Source organism: Populus alba, chromosome 1 (assembly GCF_005239225.2).
Source record: "Populus alba chromosome 1, ASM523922v2, whole genome shotgun sequence".
Classification (NCBI taxonomy): Eukaryota; Viridiplantae; Streptophyta; class Magnoliopsida; order Malpighiales; family Salicaceae; genus Populus; species Populus alba.
In genome coordinates, this window is record NC_133284.1 from 8,375,684 (window position 1) to 8,393,662 (window position 17,979).

Consider the following 17,979-nt stretch of genomic DNA (forward strand, 5'->3'; position numbering starts at 1 on the left):
TTTACGTGCTTATGAAAAATAAAAAACCACCACATATAGTCTCTAAAAGAGAATGTATATTTCCATTCGAGACATTTGTGTGAAAATTGCGTTGGCCTTCAAGGAGACAAGAAGAGAACAAGAAAACCCAACTCGTTTCATCCGAATTGACTTTGTTTCAACTGGCAGATGTACATACATGATACATAACATACAACGCATTCATGAAATCAACACAAACGAAACACTGAGTTTATGCCATGCATTTGGAATGATTTGCATCGCATTACCACTCCTCTGCGCACATCAATTGTTATTTCGCATCCATCGAAATAGTTCCAAATGCGCAGCTCTTCTTCGTTTCGGAATTGTCACGTCTGCATCTGTTACAGCACACATCTCCCTTGCAGGTGAGGTTTCTTTGTTTTTTGGAGTTCTTGTGAAGTGACCGTGGTGATGAAATAAATCTGTCGATGCTTGGGTCCAAAATTCCAAGCAGATCCAGTTCTGTAGTTTTGACTGTAGTCAATTAGTTGTGTTTGCATTTTCCATCTCCTGTTGTCCAGGGACAAGTAGTTCAGATGAAGAAGGGATCACCATTGGTGAAGTCTGATCGAATGGACTAGAAATTGAAACAAAACCTCCTGCTTGAACACATTTTTCAAATTTCGGTGCATACAAGAGCAGTATCAACAAGGACTTGAGTTGGATCCCATAGTCATGGGTAGAATACTTGGACTGGAGAACAAAAACATGCTGCAGAAGCTCTAAAGACAAGGGTTAGTCATACGGAATCACTCCTTTCCTTTTGCTGTGCTGCCTCAACATACTGCTCAGCAAGTTTCTTCACCTTCTCACCTTCCTTGATTAGGAAATTTGCATTTTTTGCATTCAAGTGGTATTTCATAACCTTATCAGTAGTTTTTGCCACAGCCCATCTATACTGTTCAGCAGTGATTATGCCACTCTTACACAGTGGCCTGACGTGCTCTTTGATGTACGCTTCAACCTATACAGAGTTAGAATGACCAGTCAACAGAAGTAGGTATGCAAGGAAAATAATAGTACACAGATTTGAAAACTTATGTCCTCCTGTGAATTTCATTGCATCCACAGCGTTGTAACACACCTTCATTAAAAAATAAGTAACTCAAAAAGAAGACGAGGAAAGAAGAGAAGTTGAGATCAACTTGTACCTTCTTAGAAACAGAATTGATAATGTCACCCTGCTTGTTAGTGTTAGTCTTAGAACTATCCTTTTTACGGCCACTTTCAGCTGTTTGAGAATGGTCACACGTGGTTTCTCCATCACAAGTGTGACCAGCAGAGGTCGCATTGGTATTCCCATCTTGTCTTGCTGAATTATTTTCATTTTCTTCCGAACTTTTGTGCTTAGTTGAAGCCTCAGGGTCAGCCAGCTCATGTAGATTTCTAGATGCTTCTTCTGGAAATTTGTTGATCAGAGGCTCCTTGTCTGGACCATATAGTTCATCACATTCTGCAAGAGAAGGTTCTTCACCTTCTTCGCCAGGTAGAGATTGTGAATCAGCACAAGACCTATTAGTTCCACCCTCCACGGCTGTGCTGATGATGCCTGCATCAACATGAATCTTTGGCGAGGAGGCAGAGTCCTTGAGTTCTTCATTATTCCCCAAAGTCAAACAACCTTCAAGATCCTGAAAATTGTTCGGCATTTCAGATTTAAGAGTGGAGAAGACTACTTTCATCCTTGACTCGCCTTCTTCTACTATTAGCTTGGGGACTGTCAAATTAGTAGCACCAATGTAGTCTTCATCTTCTAAATCATACTCAAAATCACCATATATATCAACATCTGAATGAGAATCCATTTCAAATACGTTATCAGGCCCTTCTTCTTTGATCTGCATTGAGGAATCATCTACTTCATTGGAAACCTCCATTTTATGATGGGGACTACTTGGAGGAGAATCAGATAAGAGTCCTGCATTTCTCAATGCATCTAAAACTGCAGGATCCATTGGAAGTTCATCGATATCTTGTTCTAATCTATCAACAGTGACTGCAGATGGTGAAGAATTTGATACCGTGGTTCTATTGGACTTTCTGTCATCTGATTGACGCATTATTTCCTGAGAACAAAGATTCAAATATACTATTTTGCTGTTTGCCTTGTCGGCAACCTCCTTCTCAATATTAATTGCATCTGCAACAGCCAACTCTGTTTCTGCAGTTTTGCGAAGCTCTGGCAGATTTACTTTCCTCAAGAAGTGCTCTGTCAGTCGGTAAAGTTGTGTCTGTACAACAAGAGATTGGAATTAGCCAAAGTACAACCAAGCACACAGTTACTTGGTGAAAAATCTGAAAACCATTTGAGTGGGAGCTTAAAAATTAGAGGTTGAGAAATGGATGAGAATAGAGAACTTCGTGTTCAGTACAATTTGGTACGTGAAACAGCCAAATCGAAGTTAAATTTTGCCAACTCCACAACCCAATTGGATTTCCTAGAAGTGAGAATTTGACTGCTGAAGAATAGGCAACACACAGTTCTGGACGCTAGGGCAGTGAGTAACAGGAGTAGCAGGTTGGTGATGGCAGAGGTGTTTGGATGATGGCAAACTGAGGAAACAATAATGTGGTCTATCCACATCATACCATCTTTTCAAATGGGCAGTTCAAGTTTAAACAGAAAACATAGCCTACTTCTGCAATTTCTTTTCTTTTTTCCATAGAAGAGCAAACCTAAAGCATGACTCCAGAAAAGTTTATCGTCCATGCAAAACAACCAGCTTAGTTATGAAAAAGCAGGCGCACAATGCATTGCATACCTGTCTAACCGATATGGGGATTTTATTGTGGCGACAGGATGCTAACACCGGTCTCATGTCAATTGGCAGTTGAGCCTGCTCACAGCAACCAGAGAAGAGGAAAATAAGAAAGCATTAGTAACAGTTTGCAGATTGTCATATAGAATCAAACAGCAAGAAAAAACTGGTTTAAGGGGAAGAGGGGGACATACAAGTAAAGGATAATTTCCTTTAAGCACTGCATTGTCTTCCTGTTTTTCATGTGCTGCAGTTTTACCTGAAACTGCCTTTTTTCTTGCAAGCACCTCTAAGGCCCATTTTCTTTTATCCATCTTTTTATCATCAGATTGAGCACCTTTTTCCTTCTGTGAATTGACTTTGGAACATCCACCCGGTTGTGCCTTGCTAGAAGCAGGCTGACAATTTGTGCTGAGAACTTTATCCTTAAGCCCTTTATCATGAATTGAAGGCACAACAAGCTTTGATGATACTTTATTTGCTCCTGTGGATTTAAGAGTATGATCATCAGGAGATGGCTTCCGAACTTTATCCATTGAAATTTCCTGAGCTTTATTCTGTTCAATGTTACTTGTAGTTGTAGAAGCTAGGAGAGGCTTGATATCATCCTTTCTTGGAAAAACAGATGTGTCTGCTAAATATAATCTTGAAAGAATGGGATTGGTCTCCTGGAATTCATATCCCTGATCCATCTCTGAGCCTTCTGGATTCTTTCTAAGGAGAGTAAGAACTGACTTCAAAGTTGCAATTTTTTCAGGCTTTGTAACCCTCATACAGCGATACTTCCAGAATTCAACATCACAGTCTCGATCCCATGCACGTTTTCTTCTTCCATTAGAATCTCCATATATTTTCTTTGTCAGATTCTCACGAACTTTACCCTTCTGCAGCAAGGACTTCTTTGCCTTCAGAGAAGAAGGGGGCAACTTCTTCACTGGTTCAGCTGTGGATCCTGCTACAGCAGTTCGGAAGGCAGCAAGAAGCTTTGGGTCAAAAAGGTTTTCCCCAATTTCATCAGAAGATCGGTTACGCACAGCTTCTCTTATTTCTTTTCTAAGGTTTTGAACTACAACAGATGATTCCTTGTCCTCCACAGCTCTCCTCATGATCTTTTTCACTCTCAAGCCCGCTGCATTTTCCCCTTCTTTTGATGATTTATCTGGAGGACTCTGGTGAGCAAGTCCCTTCAAAGTCCTACGACAAGTCCCTTTAACCACACTCATTATATCAGAAGCGACATCTTGCTTTTCAAGAGATCGTTTTAATTTGACATTTTTTAGAACTGCTATTTTGGCGGGGCACTTTTGGGAATCTTCTGGAAGAAATGCACTGTCCTGGTCCTTGGGAGTTATTTGCAACTTTCTGCTGACTCTGGTCTTCTTTGCAAGAACTGCAGCTTCATTCTTAGCATTGTCTTCGATATCATCAGCAGTCTTAACAGCATCATCACTAATAACCAACAAGAGTTTAAGAAAAGGAACAAGACAAAAATGATCAACAGCACAAACTTCTACTGAAAGGAGTATTCATCTTAAAAGACAAAAGCCAGTGAACCAGTATATCAACTACTTATTGCCTGTTTTTTAAATTTAGTGATTCTTTTCTTCTATTATATTTTTTTGGGACAGAGAGAGAGAGGGAGGGAGGGGGGCGATAATTAAGAGTTACTTTGAGTGAGAAGCACAAAGTCAAACAACACTTGACACCCAGTTAGTGAACATGAATAGTGAGTAATGATGAAAACACTCAATTTCAAGTAACCTGCATGTGGCATGCTTTCTCTTCACACCAATAATTTTCATAGCCTCCTCATTAGCAACTGGTAGAATCTTCTCATCTGAAAAACATTTTAGAAATAGGAAAGTTAATGAAATACACATATCCAAAAGTCAACAAAATGTGAAATAGTTTCCTCCAAGAAATTCATTTAACTTTCCACAGCCAAATAATGGTCTGGATGGATTCCTTTTAATGTTTGAAACAGTCTCTTCAATACCTCTTCTTAGCAAAGATTCTTCAGAAAGACTTTGCTGTTGTACTTCAATGGTCCCTTGATCTTCAGTTTCATTGGTCTTAATGTCACCTGCTAATAGCACAAAAACATTCTTGCAATTAGACACTTTCAAGCATGCAAAAGAGACAAAACTATCACTTCACTTATGTTTTATTGTGTGGATGAAAAGGAAAGATGAACAAATATTACACATGCATAATTACCAGATGAAGAACAGCCCAAAGATAAACCAAGATGAAGACCTTCACTAGATTCCTTTCCAGACAGCTTGTTTCTGGCAAGGGAATCATTAAACAACTTTCTCAAAGAATTTTTAACACCATCACCAATAACTGGTTCATTCACTGTTCCATCATCACAAATGGTCTTCAACTCAGCAAGCACCAAGGAAGTAGATAGGTGACTGAAGGATGCATCACACGATAAGGAAAGTTCAAGTTCCGGTGCCTCCACAGTTGGTTGTACATCAGTCTTTTTGCTAGATTGTCTTTCTACCTTGTAGCTATTGCCATCAGGTTTAACTGCATCATCCATCAGGTCCTCATCAACTTCAAGGGTTGGTTTTCTTGGTTCTTCAGTCCATTTAGTGCCTCCAACCATTGAGACAACAACAGCTGTTTCTCCAGCATCAGCGATAGATACAGACATCTTTCCAGAAAAAGCAGCCTCAGCCTCAGCAAAACTACTACTGTGAGAATTCTCTGAATAACACTGGTTGTTTGGCTTCTGTAGCGAAGCTACATCAGATTTCTGTGGCCCTTCACCAACTGTGCATCTGCATCAAACCAAAAACATGATGCATTAGCAAATGACACAGAGGAACCTAGGCTTAAGTAAAACTGAGTCCAAGCTTAGAAATCTACATCAGACTGTAGACTGATCATAGAAAGCTTAAATAAAATGATATAATAGAAGAACATCACCAGATGCCCACCTAACAAAACATTAGAAACGGTTATTCAAAACCCCTTGCAGGCACTCCACAAGTACTAAAAGCCAATTGCAGCATACTCAACTTTCATTTAATACACATAACATGCTTTCTATGTATAGAAGAAGCACATTTCTTCAGAGTACCATAGTTTATAGCTCCAAGGAAAATGTCATAGGACTGTATTGACATAGCAAAGTCACATCCCAACACTGCCTAATTAAATAATCATCCTTATAGTTTTACCTCGGGCATAACCATGTATCCTCTGATGTCCCTTCAGCATCAAAGCCCACACAAAAAGCATGATACCTGTAGTATGACAAGAAAGCGTAGGGGAATTAATTTGTTTCTAGGAGGGCTCTAAGCTGTCAAACCCAATATGTATCCAGGTTAAACGCTACTTTTTGACACCTTTAACAAAGCAAAAGGAAAAAATCAACCATCTAAAACTTTTTCTCTCACTATAAGCTACATAGCGAAGTAGAATTTCTAAACACATCAACCTACATATATAAAATATACCTAAACAATATTACTTAGGTTGCGTTTGGTTCAGTGTTAAGAATTGGAGGTTAAATGTTAAGGGGTTAAGTGTTAAGGGTGTTAGAGCTACTAAACAAGGTTAAATGTTAACCCACTTCAACCCAAAATCAAGCACAACCTTAGAGATAAAAATTTACCAAATGTCACAAGAATCGCAAGCAATAGAGGTATCGAGATTAGATTCTTCCTCAATATTTGCTGATCCACTTCGAATCTTGCAGCCATCTCCATCCAAGCAGATAACTGCCTACAAAATGATAAAGTGCATAAGAATTATATCATGATTACAATGACACATGAATTCGAGTTGTATAGAATAAAAACTCTAATTATATGAAACTTTGTCTTGGTTTCTGAAATATCACCGACTTTCCCAAGAAATTTTTGTACACAAAAGCATTGAAGTGCTTGGATTGATTCTGTTTATGCTAGGCACTGGCCCCCTCTCCATAAGCTGATATGCTACGAACTATGAAGGAAAGGGCCCAGCCAACTGCTAGAAATATTAACTGAGCAATTTTATATGAATGTCTTATTTGGTTTCGAACATGTGTAATCATTTTGCATGTAGCATTTAATCTGGAAACAGAAAAAGCTTGGTCCTTGAGCATAAACCATTTCCAGATGAACATATCAATTTGTGATTTCTAATGGCTTGAACCAACAACATAAATAACTTGTATAAATCTAATGCTACCAGCTTAGAGCATCAACATCTGAAATCAACTTTGCAAATTTGATGGCATGGCAAAGTTTGAGCAAGCAAATATGATCATGTCACTAACCCTGACTGAGGAAGTCACTCTGTATAAATTAGCTCACAAGTTTCAAACAGGTTCAGACTTCAGATCAGTAATTAGCTCTAAAACCTCAAAATGATAACATATGGATGATAATTACATTTTCATCGATATAGTATGATGGAAAGGAGAGAGTGTTGTTCTTCCCTTCAATAGACCAATCATCATCTCTGCAGCATAGATAACAGAAACATGAATCAATCACTGCTGAAAAACCTAAACAGAAGCAAATCCTCAGTTCTCAATTGCTGCTAAATATTACCCAGATGTCGGCATTGAATCACAAAAATCAATCACAAATGAGAAGGTAAAGAGTGAAATTGCAGTATGCCAGTAACTTGCATACTTGTGTATTATTTGGAAAGTTGATAAACACAGAATAATAGATGATGCAATGGATCAAGGATCTCAAACATTATAATTAAAATGGCTTTGTTAATCTGAGTGACAACTTTTCAGGGGTCCAAATTAATCTCCAATAGGAGGAGCTTCATGTGGATTGCGATTATTTCAATTAGAAAAAATATGAAGCTACCTTAATATTGTAAGGTTGCAACTTGCAACAACAGTGCTGCTTCCACTGAACTTAAAAATCATATTTGATTGATCAATAAGAAAAGTAGACACCTAAGTGTGAGGATGCAATGCCGGTAAATACCAAACATGAAAAAATGGAGCCTACCCCAATCAGGAAGAAATACCAACAACACGCAAAGCATATACTACTACTAGTACTACCTGGAAAGTGAGTCCTCATCAACTTTGTTGTTTCCAATGGTATCATATACCTTCATTAGCAAATAGAAATTGTCACGCATCATATTGCACAAAGTTTGGATATAGATAGTTTCAAGAAAACTTCTAGAACCAAGTAACCTAATAAAGCTACTAAATTCATAAGATGGATATATACCTCGACTAAAGTTCTCAAGTCGTTTGAAAAACAACAAAATTTACTGTAAAATGAGGGGGGGGGTAATGCTTACAAAATCTTAAATCACTCACCGGAACACATGTAATAGACTGAAATTCATTCTGACAGAGTGGACAAAGGTTCGTGATTGTGGCCCAATTGTCAATGCAACCAAAACAAAACCTGAAAAATTCCCAAAACAAACCCAAGTGATCATCTTCACTGCTCATTCATTCAGTGCAAGCATAATCTAACAAAAAATTCAACCAAAGCTCAAAACTTTCATCTCTCTCTAGTAAAACGAAATAGCAAGAAAGAAGTTGAATTAATAATAATAAAATAACATGTACCAGTGATGGCAACAATCGAGAACGCCCCGGTCAATAACAATATCCATGCATATCCCACATCTTTCGCCCTCAAAATTATAATTATCCTGCAAATTATTAAAATGGAAATAATATTTATGTTATTGGCTAACATAAATAAAAATAATAAGCAGCAGCAGCAGCAATTTTGACGAAAAAAACATCTAATTCGTGCTTCTAAACAGAAATTTCAGCTCTCAAAACTAGAAAATCCAAAAAAAATCGATATTAAAATAAATCAGTGAGGTAAAATAAAATGAAACTTACATGAATATTCTCGTCAGCTTCAAAAGGCAATTCTTCTTCTAATATTCCACTTGTAACAAAATCCACCTCCATTATCATAATAATCTCGATAATAATTAAAAAATCTAAAGAAAACACCAGAATTTTAAAAATTAAGACGCGATTAGATAATAACAAGAATAATAAGCTAAGGGAACATGAATTAAATGATTAGAAAACATTATTTCGAAGATCAGTGAGTAAGAATGAGTAATCGGAAGGGAAAAAAGGGAAATTAGAGAGGAGAGATCACCTGTGAGTGAGAATGAGAAAGCGCCATTAAAGAAGCAGGAGACAGAGAGATTTTTATTTGATTATTGTTTTTTTTATTTTACCCTTTGCAGGTTTCGCAAAATTGAAATGCCAAAACGTTTTATTTTTTGGGTTGTGTTGACTTCTTTTGAATAGCAAAACGAGCTATTTTATTCTGAGACCTAGTTTGGGCCTAATAGTTCAAAAATGAGGTTTTGGGGTCCAGAATTAGAAAGTGGATTGATTATGTAGTAAGAGCCCTAAAATTACTGTTACACTTGCACTTACACTTACACTACACTGTAAATTATATAAAAGAAAACACTAAAACAGATCAAGAAATCCATGCACACTGTGGAATGTGGATTAAACAGTGTTTTCATTGATAATTGTATTGATCTCCCAGGATATTTGGTTTGTGTGTGCAGTTGAGTTCTTGGCAACGTGGCTTGTTTGTTATCATAATTTTTTTTTTCATTTTTGTGTTTTTGTCTCAAAATAGGGTGAGGGACAGACACCAACATACAATTTTCCTCTCATGTCGATCTTCCCTTTCCACCAACTATCATCAAACCCATCGCCAGCCCTTGTTATGCATCACCAAACACATCGCCTCTCCGTGTTAGAAAAAGGGTGGGGATTTTTCCTTCGAGGATCGGTTGTCATCCAAGGAAGAAAGGTTTTTAATCTCTTCTTCGCTTTGCTTTTAGGTTTTTTTTTAGGGTCATTGGGCACAAATGAACTTTTTTAAAAAAAGAAAACAGAATTGTCTTCTATGGTGTATGCCCCTTCGCTTTCTGTTTCGATAGCCCAGATTTTACGTGATGAATTATGATGAAGGAATACTTGATTGACAGGAGCTAAAGGACAAAACAGCCATTAGCGGTAGATGAAAGCTACTTTTCAACTCGAAAGCCTTGGGGAAATTTCTTGCATTCTTGCTGAAATAATGGGATGGTATATTATTATAAAATTATACGTGCAAAAGTTTGAAACTCGTCTCTTAAGAAGGAAAGATTCAGACTATACATTTGAAGTTCATTACCCAATAGAACCGTTGTACAGAATATTGTATTTCAACACCCTTAGTTCCAACAACCGGCAATGATGCTTGAATAATTGCTATCACAATAACATTTGTTCATTTTCATTCATGTGCACCTTTTTACATGGATTTTCTATAGTTTTTTTCCTTTTCTTTTCTAAACAATTATGGAGTATTTAGCAAAAAATGGATTTTTCAGGGGCAATATTCTTAAAGCATCGAAGAATTGGCTGGAGAGAAATATCCAATCATTGTTGTTACTGATGGTGAGTGTATCTTAGGGCTTGGGGATCTTGGTTGCCAGGTATTGATGCTCATAAATTTATTTAGAAATTGGATGTGCATACCACTTCTTATCTCTTAACGAGTGGATCATCATTAATTTGATTGATGCGATTGTTTTACATTTGTTAAGGAATGGGGATCCCAATAGGAAAACTCTCTCTACAGACAACATTAGGAGGATTACGTCCCTTTGCATATTCTAACCACTGGTATATTTGATTTTGATATTCTTTGTGTTTTTGGATGGATGAGTTTGGAAGCTTCTGGTTCCAGAGAAAAAGGGATAAATTTTCTATCAAATGTACAACAATTTCATTCACTCATTTTTTTTATATATTATTTAGACACGCCTCAATTACTGTCTTACTAGAGCTATGAGTTGTCCCTTGCTATTTAGTTACTAAAACCTTCCAATTGTATTCAATATATGCAGTGCTTGCCTGTAGCAATTGCTTTTGGCACAAACAATGAGAAGTTGTTGAATGATGAGTTCTACATTAGGCTTGGACAAAAGAGGGTAACTTTATAGGTAGACTAATTTTACTTTATTCCATTTCCAATCGACTGATATTTCTTCTTTTCTTTTCTAGATTTTATATCATTCTACGTCTCAAGATTTTTGTTTTGTTATTTGTTGTGGTTTAAGAATATGCAGAGCTTCTAGATGAGTTTAGGACTGCAGTTAAAAAGAACTATGGGGAAAAGCTCCTTATACAGGTGATGCACAACTGTTCTCTTTTATTCGTTCCGGAGAAGAAAACTGCATGCACAAATTTAATGGTCATATAAAAATCTTTCAAATAGAATAGGTGATATAGAGAAACATGGTGAAATGGCAAACCAACTAAAGCAATTAGTCAATGATATAAAGAAAATAGTGATTAGAATCATATGATTTTGATGAGTCTGGGTTTGCAATAGATTAACCTGTCTGCTTTAAATCATGCACTCTAGCTATTTGACAAATATGGTGAAAGAAACCTGCCTATTTTACTTGGAAATGTTTTGCCTGGATCTCATGCTTGATTTTTGTTCAATTGTTCTTCAGCTCCTAGGATCCTTGCATTCGAGGTCTTTCCCCTCTTAACTCTTGTTGTCCACTTTGCACCTTTGTCTTGGGATTTTCTTTTTGTGGTCGAACTGATTAACTTATTGGTTCTTGACTAAATGGACTGTTGGCCAGGTGCATTATTTTAAAACTTGACAAATATTAAACTGAAAAAAATTTATAGGAGATACTATTATTCTTCTTCCTTTTTTTTTTTTTTTTTTTATTTACATGGGTGTCCAGGCCAGCTTGCGCGTACCACGACTAATCTCACGGCCCACTAAATATCCTGCAAACCCAGTGAGCATGTAAGGCACCGCGAGGGTGACAGGCGTGCACAATGAGATTTGAATCCTGGTGCAAAGGAAGGAAACAAGCTCCTTCCACCACTAGGCCAAGACCTCAAGTGCGGAGTACTATTATTCTTGAGTAGTCTTATGGTGTTGCTACAGAGCCAACGAGAATAATTGAAGCTAATACAGATGAGGAGCTCGAAGGACAACCACAAAAGAACACAAATAAGAAAAAGAAATAGAATTTAATGAGAGAAATATTTCAGTTTAAGTTGGCAGGGTGCATTTTAATTGGTTAAATTGTTGTGTTTGTCTTTTATTTCTTCTTCTGTCATTTCTTTCCACTTAAATTTAGAAATAAGAGGTGTGTCAGGATCCAAGAATTCAGTTTCTCATGATGCCATGCCATGATGACTGGATGAATGCTCTCTCATCTATTCTTATTCCTAAAAAAGCTAATAATTTTCTCTTTGCGTAGGAAAGTCTATTGCCTAATAACTTTATTTCTGCAATCTGCAATTAGAACATAACATTACAACCCCTGTCAATGTCTTATTATGTTAGATTTCTCTATACATGTGGGATATTCGGAATAAATGTTATCAGTTGATCTTTGTTTGCTAGGTGCAAAAGCAAAGCTGACATGTTGATCTTGCTAGGTGGTCTCTTTTTTTGGACTAGAGAGGTAGATCTCCTTCTCCTTGTGGTTCCGAGAAGATATAAAAATGACTTGGCTAATGGACTTCGAATATTTTATGCATCTGAACAACATATCCGGCTTTGTTCTTGAAACGGGTCCTTATTTTTCTACCATAGGCACCTCTGCAATTGTTATGTAAAACTTTGGTCGTCACAACATTTTTAAGCTCTTAATTAAGGATCAGTGACTGAGAGAGTTAAGCATTACAAGGCAACATTGCTTAGGCCTTAATCAATGTGCAGTGCTGCTTTAAATGTTTGGTTTGTTGAGAAAACATGATACGGAATGGAAATTAGATCTGAGCATGAATCAATTACTACGAGGCCTTTGAGTGAATGCAGAAGCATTGATGCATTCATGAAGTTTTTCTGGAATGGTTTCCATGGTGTTCTTGGAACCATTACAGTTTTTTCGAATAGCTCCACTTTATAACTATAATGTTACAATCCAAGCATCTCTTCAGGATCCTGAGTAATCAAATGTTGTGCGACTTATGGTTAGTGGAGGATTCTCTGTATATTTATCAACATTAATTTGAGATGTTATTGGATTTGAAATCTGATGGTAAATTCCCAAGTTGATTTATGTGTGTAAGCTCTCAAGTAGAAAATTGAAGTAAAATTTTCCTATCAAGTAATTTTTTTATGTGAAAAACGGGGTTGGAAACGGCTTCACATTCATTTGTTTTATATGAAAAAAAATGTTTGATCTTACAGTAAAGCGCAAGTCAATCAATTAGATTTTTTAAATTAATTGTTAAGATTTTACTTGCAAATAGAAATAATGGTGTCTGTGTATTTTTTAAAAGTTCAGAAAAAATTTCCCCCATGATTTAAGTTTGTTTAATTTAAAATTTATTAAGTAAATATATATTATATTATATTATATTATATATTAATTTATTAATTTCTTAAATTAGTTTTAAATATATTTGATTTGATATTTTTTAAATACTATTAAAAGTTTAGTTTATTTTCAAATAAGATTTTAGCAAGCCATGATGTTTTTTTTTATATAAAAAAAATCTTAGTTTTTTAGCGAATTTTATTTTTATTATCATATAATTAAATAAAATTTAATTTTACAAAAGAAACAAAGAAATTGAACCAGGGAGATTTATTTATGACCTGAGGTGTGTATTTAAAAGATTTCAATATTTAAAAAAACATTATTTTTCTTCAAACGAGACTTTAAAAATAGATTAAGGATCGATTTTTTTATATATTCTTAAATAAAAAATATATTTTTTAAAAAACCAATACCGCGTATCAAACACTAGCGTTATAAACAAGTAATCAACAGAACACTTACTGTAGCAAGCTGGGCCCACTGTTACCTGATATGAGGAAGAAATTAGGTACAGGCTCGTACTTTCATTGCAATTAGATCCTCGAAGCTTACGTGCGGACTGTACTTTTATTATAGAGACATGAATCAAAATGATAAAAAAGTTATTATTGTGCAGTTGAGTTATTGGCTCAGAGGTTAAAGGGACTTGTTTTTTTTTTCTGCATCCTGGGTTCAAACCTTATTGTGCACGTCTATCACCTCCGCGGTGCCTTACATGTTCACTGGGTTTGCAAGATGTTTAGTGAGGCATAGGATTAGTTGTAGTGCGCGCAAGCTGGCCCGGACACCTATGTAAATCAAAAAAAAAAAAGCTATTATTGTTACGTATCTGGTATTTATAGACGAGCCAAAGAATACTATGATCCTTTATTTATTTTTTTTAATGTAATCACTGTTTTTTGATTGACAACCTTGGAGGATGAACGTGGCCGTGGTGCAGGATCTGTGGTGTGGAGGCGTGTATGGTGGCGTCACGAGAGAAACAAACGTTGAATATATAGAATGCCCCTTGCCCAATGCTCTTTTTTTCTTTTTTCAATTAAAGAAATGAAATTATTAGTGTTTTAAAAATGGAGGCAAACTGGAAAGATGGAGAAAGTGGACGATGGCATTAATTAATATAAAATACAATCCCAGCACAAATGAATAGCCAGAAGAAACAAGCTTCTGAGAATGGAGAAAGTGAAATTGTCAACTCTTTTTTTATTCTAGAAGAAGCAACTTCCTCCCCAGGTAAACATATCCAGCTCCCTGCACGGCAGTTCTTGATATTCTTTTCCCCTCTCTGGTCATTGCTGCATATGTGCGTGGTTAAATGAAAGAGATGAATCTTGAGGGCATAAAACAATCTCAAGTTCGACCCTTTTTGTAATGGGGCTTTCTTCATGTTCTTGCAGTGGAAATTAATTTAGAAAAAACGTTACCTTCAGTGCTTTGTAACTTGTAAGTATGGAATACTTGTTGGAGGATAAAGCATCTTTTTTTTTTTTTGTTTCCTCTCCCCTTTTGTATTTGTGTCCTACTTGTGTAGTTGCAGCAACACTAATAGGAATTGATGAACTTGAACAATTAAAAGGAATTGATGCCCATTAGGCCATTATTGGCACTGGGGTACTTAGTGTTTTGACTTCAAAAAATGTAATCTGCTCTTGATTTTGTTGTGATAGAGTTGATTTATCACTCAACTTTGTCTTGTTGGTAAGTTAGATCTGTTTTCCTAAATGCTTCTGACACTGGAAATCTGGATTTTCTGCATGTAAACATTAGCCAAAGAAAATGCTGAATTGATAAAAATAATGTATATAGACGCTTAATTGTGAGTCGGAGTAAGCATTTTCTGAGAAAATTTAGCTCTGATATCAAACAAGTCATGCATGAATTAATTAAAATTTGCCATACATAGTTTTTGACTCAAATCAAATGTTCCTAAAGATCAGATCAACCCAATTTGATGCTATTGTAAACAAAAGAAAGTCATATTTTATTTTTGCAGCTTTTTCAATCCACTGTCATGTTAGAGAACATATTTTCCAGCCAAAAGCACAAGAAATTACCCCATTCAAACTAAAATTATGTCTTATTGATTCATGTTTGGTTTTGATGTGGCAGGAAATTTATTACAAAATCCGGGATTTGCTGCATTTATTACATAAAGACTCATTGGGATCAATTGCGTATAACTGTGTATCAGAATGATGGATGCTTTCAAAGGCTGTTTTTGCTCGACAAAAACCAGTAAACTACCGAGGGATGAGGATCCTATCATACTTGCTTCTGAAACACCATGTAAGTAGAAGGTTCAAGTGCCTTTTTTGTCAAATTTGATCAACATCTTAAAATCTGATGCTTGAATATTGCATGTAATCTTCACCTAGTTGAATACATTTATGCTGCTGGAGTTTTTTCATACATTTAATTGCCAGCTGTAGGGCATATGATTGATCACAACCTGTCGATTAACATGTCTAGGTGTTTGATATTTTGTATTATGTCACAGTTTCTGTCAACGAAATAGAAGCTTTGCATGATCTATTCAAGAAGCTAAGCAGTACCATAGTTGATGATGATCTTATTCACAAGGTATCTCTATTCAAGTTCATTAAGCTGTAACTTTTTCTTGATGATGAGATAATTTTGATCGTTTTATTTGCACCATCAAATTTATGGTTAATCAAGGCTGAAGGTTGATCACAGAGGACTTTTTAGTTTGTCATTGGATCGTGAAGGATATCTTTATAGTAAGTGCTAATTTATCTGTCATTTCTGAGCAGGAAGAATTTCAACTAGCGCTTTTCAGCAATAGCAGTAAGCAGAATCTTTTCTCTAACAGGGTGCGCACTATTTCATTTTTTGTATTCTCAATATTGTGTTTTTAGTTTCCAGTTTGTAATCTGTTGATTTTTTGTGTTCAAATTGCTTTCATCTAAGATATCAGATCCTTTTAAGGAATTATACATTATCTAGGCAATCAGAGAGCTGCATCAGTAAAACCAACATCCTGAAGCATTCAATTTCTGATAATTTTGTAAATGTTGCATTTTTTAACTGGTCATTGAGGAGTCCATTTGTCCTCGTAAGTATAGAGTGAAAGTTATGAACCGGTCTATTCTGGCTTCATATTATTCATCATCATAGGACTCCATCTAGTTTTCAAGCCAATGCATAATGTGTTTGCCATGCCAACCTATTGCAGGTATTTGATCTTTTTGATGCCAAGCATAACGGGGTAATCAAATTTGGAGAGTTTGTTAGGTCATTAAGTGTGTTCCATCCAAATGCTTCTGAAGAGGATAAAATTACATGTATGATATAATACGTGTGGATTCCATCTTTTCTGTATAATACTTGTTTCAATATGATAAGTAATTTATTTCTACAAAAAGTCATTTTAGCCTGTTAACTACGATTTTCACCACTAAGTTGGGAATAATCTCCTTTCAGTTGCTTTCAGATTGTATGATCTACGACAAACTGGCTATATTGAGCGTGTTGAAGTAAGTACCCAGCAACTTTCCCCTTGCCCTCGTTAGCTTTTCAAGAGTATCATAAAATGTGCTTAAAACTAGAATCATTGCGTTGATCAGTTGCATATTCAACAGTTTGGGAAGTAACATGAAAGCATCCTTGGTATGCTTTGTTAAATTTACAGGGCTGTGATTTCTAACCTTATTTTCCCTTCTTTTTGTTTGTTTTCTAATTTTCGACTACTTCATGAATTTCTCTCATGCTTGAAGTTGAAGGAGATGGTACTGGCTATTCTGAGAGAATTGGATTCTACACTTACGGATGACGCTGTTGATTCTATTGTGGACAAGGTGTCAAAATCTTTCAACAGTTTTCATATTTCGTTCAATCTCCTAGACATTGATCTTAGTAAATCATATTCTTCTAGACAATGATTGAAGCAGATTTAAATGGAGATGGCAGAATTGATCCAGAAGAGTGGAAGGACTTTGTAACTAAGAACCCGTCTCTCCTGAAGAACATGACTCTTCCATATCTAAAGTGAGTCCTCAAGATCTCTACATCATCAGTTCAAGTTTGTTCATCTGTTTCATACTATACCATCATATAATCTGGATTTTAAGCTCCATTTGTCATTTCGCTCTCTCTCCAACTACTTTTTGAGACTTTTGAGTCCGAAAATGTCATGAAAGAATATCTTGACAGTGCTGAAGTACACATCTGGTTGTCTCATGAAGAATATATGTACAACATTTCTCCTTCTATTTTCTAGTGGCAGGAGCTTCCATATTTTGAATTCCTTTTGTTTTTACACTTCAAGAGCATGACCATACTTCTCTATATCACCTCTTGGTTTCCATTTTCAGGGAATTAACACTAGCATTTCCCAGCTTTGTGCTCAATACCGAAGTGCCAGACTACAAATAACAGGATGGTATCAAATTCTATTCCCATAAGATGCGATAAACATTAACATGGAGATGCTGGAAGAACCTAGGCTGCTACAGAGACGCCCTTTAAGTGTACTGCATGCACAGTGTCATTATAGTCAAAAGTATACCTTTTCTGCTACTTTTAACAAGAGGTTTCTGAACTTTTAATAAGCAAGTTTGGAGGTTTGTATATTGATGGAACATGCGTGAGCTTGGTTGTTCCACATTGGTTAGAAACTAACCATGTGAGTTATGAAAGACTGACAAGCCAATAAGACGGGATTTTAACAATTTCCAGAGATCAATTCTTTGGTATGGACTGTTTGAACCATACTGTTTTCCTTTTATCGTGTAAATGGGTTCCAAAAATCAATGAAAAAGAGAGAGTTCTCCAGAATGCCATGAAATAAATATACAATTAGAATAGCATAGATTCCAGTAATATAATCTGGCTTTAGTGGGTTGAAAGC

At 36.0% G+C, this 17,979-nt stretch overlaps 2 protein-coding genes and 1 long non-coding RNA gene across 21 annotated transcripts; 2 read left to right on the top strand and 1 right to left on the bottom strand.

Moving 5' to 3' along the window:
* Positions 1 to 115: 115 nt before the first annotated feature.
* Positions 116 to 9,052, bottom strand: LOC118033895 (uncharacterized protein At4g10930). Of its 2 annotated transcripts, none has more exons than XM_035039034.2 (15): positions 8,894 to 9,052; positions 8,623 to 8,726; positions 8,338 to 8,423; positions 8,080 to 8,170; positions 7,813 to 7,862; positions 7,175 to 7,244; positions 6,412 to 6,521; positions 5,975 to 6,040; positions 5,001 to 5,572; positions 4,780 to 4,866; positions 4,545 to 4,620; positions 2,978 to 4,232; positions 2,787 to 2,861; positions 1,176 to 2,255; positions 116 to 988 (listed from the first exon to the last, which is right to left on the bottom strand). In XM_035039034.2, the coding sequence occupies exons 2-15, from the start codon at positions 8,698 to 8,700 to the stop codon at positions 764 to 766; spliced, it is 3,921 nt and encodes a 1,306-aa protein (XP_034894925.1). In that variant the 5' UTR covers positions 8,701 to 8,726; positions 8,894 to 9,052; the 3' UTR covers positions 116 to 763. The 2 variants fall into 2 exon arrangements, with proteins under 2 accessions (XP_034894925.1, XP_034894924.1); XM_035039033.2 differs by having other exon boundaries at positions 4,780 to 4,869.
* A 103-nt stretch (positions 9,053 to 9,155) lies between these two features.
* On the top strand, positions 9,156 to 12,472 carry LOC118033899 (uncharacterized). Of its 18 annotated transcripts, none has more exons than XR_004684949.2 (6): positions 9,160 to 9,571; positions 9,750 to 9,849; positions 10,137 to 10,203; positions 10,353 to 10,751; positions 10,869 to 10,939; positions 11,519 to 12,472. It is a non-coding gene; the product is annotated as an uncharacterized lncRNA (long non-coding RNA). The 18 variants fall into 18 exon arrangements; XR_004684942.2 differs by having other exon boundaries at positions 9,162 to 9,571; positions 10,137 to 10,241; XR_012168165.1 differs by having other exon boundaries at positions 9,156 to 9,571; positions 9,750 to 10,523; positions 10,656 to 10,751.
* Positions 12,473 to 14,067: 1,595 nt separating this feature from the next.
* On the top strand, positions 14,068 to 17,886 carry LOC118033897 (calcineurin B-like protein 7). Its single transcript, XM_035039036.2, has 9 exons — positions 14,068 to 14,345; positions 15,222 to 15,398; positions 15,610 to 15,692; positions 15,884 to 15,943; positions 16,306 to 16,414; positions 16,554 to 16,606; positions 16,847 to 16,927; positions 17,005 to 17,117; positions 17,444 to 17,886. The coding sequence occupies exons 2-9, from the start codon at positions 15,305 to 15,307 to the stop codon at positions 17,502 to 17,504; spliced, it is 654 nt and encodes a 217-aa protein (XP_034894927.1). The 5' UTR covers positions 14,068 to 14,345; positions 15,222 to 15,304; the 3' UTR covers positions 17,505 to 17,886.
* Positions 17,887 to 17,979: the final 93 nt, after the last annotated feature.

Coding starts and splice junctions, on each gene's coding strand:
- LOC118033895 (XM_035039033.2), bottom strand. CDS start 8,700: ATGATAATGGAGGTGGATTTTGTTACAAGTGGAATATTAGAAGAAGAA. Junction 7,863..8,079: donor AGTCTATTACATGTGTTCCG/GTGAGTGATTTA, acceptor TTGCTAATGAAG/GTATATGATACCATTGGAAA. Junction 6,041..6,411: donor TGCGATTCTTGTGACATTTG/GTAAATTTTTAT, acceptor GTCATACTACAG/GTATCATGCTTTTTGTGTGG.
- LOC118033897 (XM_035039036.2), top strand. CDS start 15,305: ATGATGGATGCTTTCAAAGGCTGTTTTTGCTCGACAAAAACCAGTAAA. Junction 16,607..16,846: donor GCTATATTGAGCGTGTTGAA/GTAAGTACCCAG, acceptor TCATGCTTGAAG/TTGAAGGAGATGGTACTGGC. Junction 16,928..17,004: donor TTGATTCTATTGTGGACAAG/GTGTCAAAATCT, acceptor ATATTCTTCTAG/ACAATGATTGAAGCAGATTT.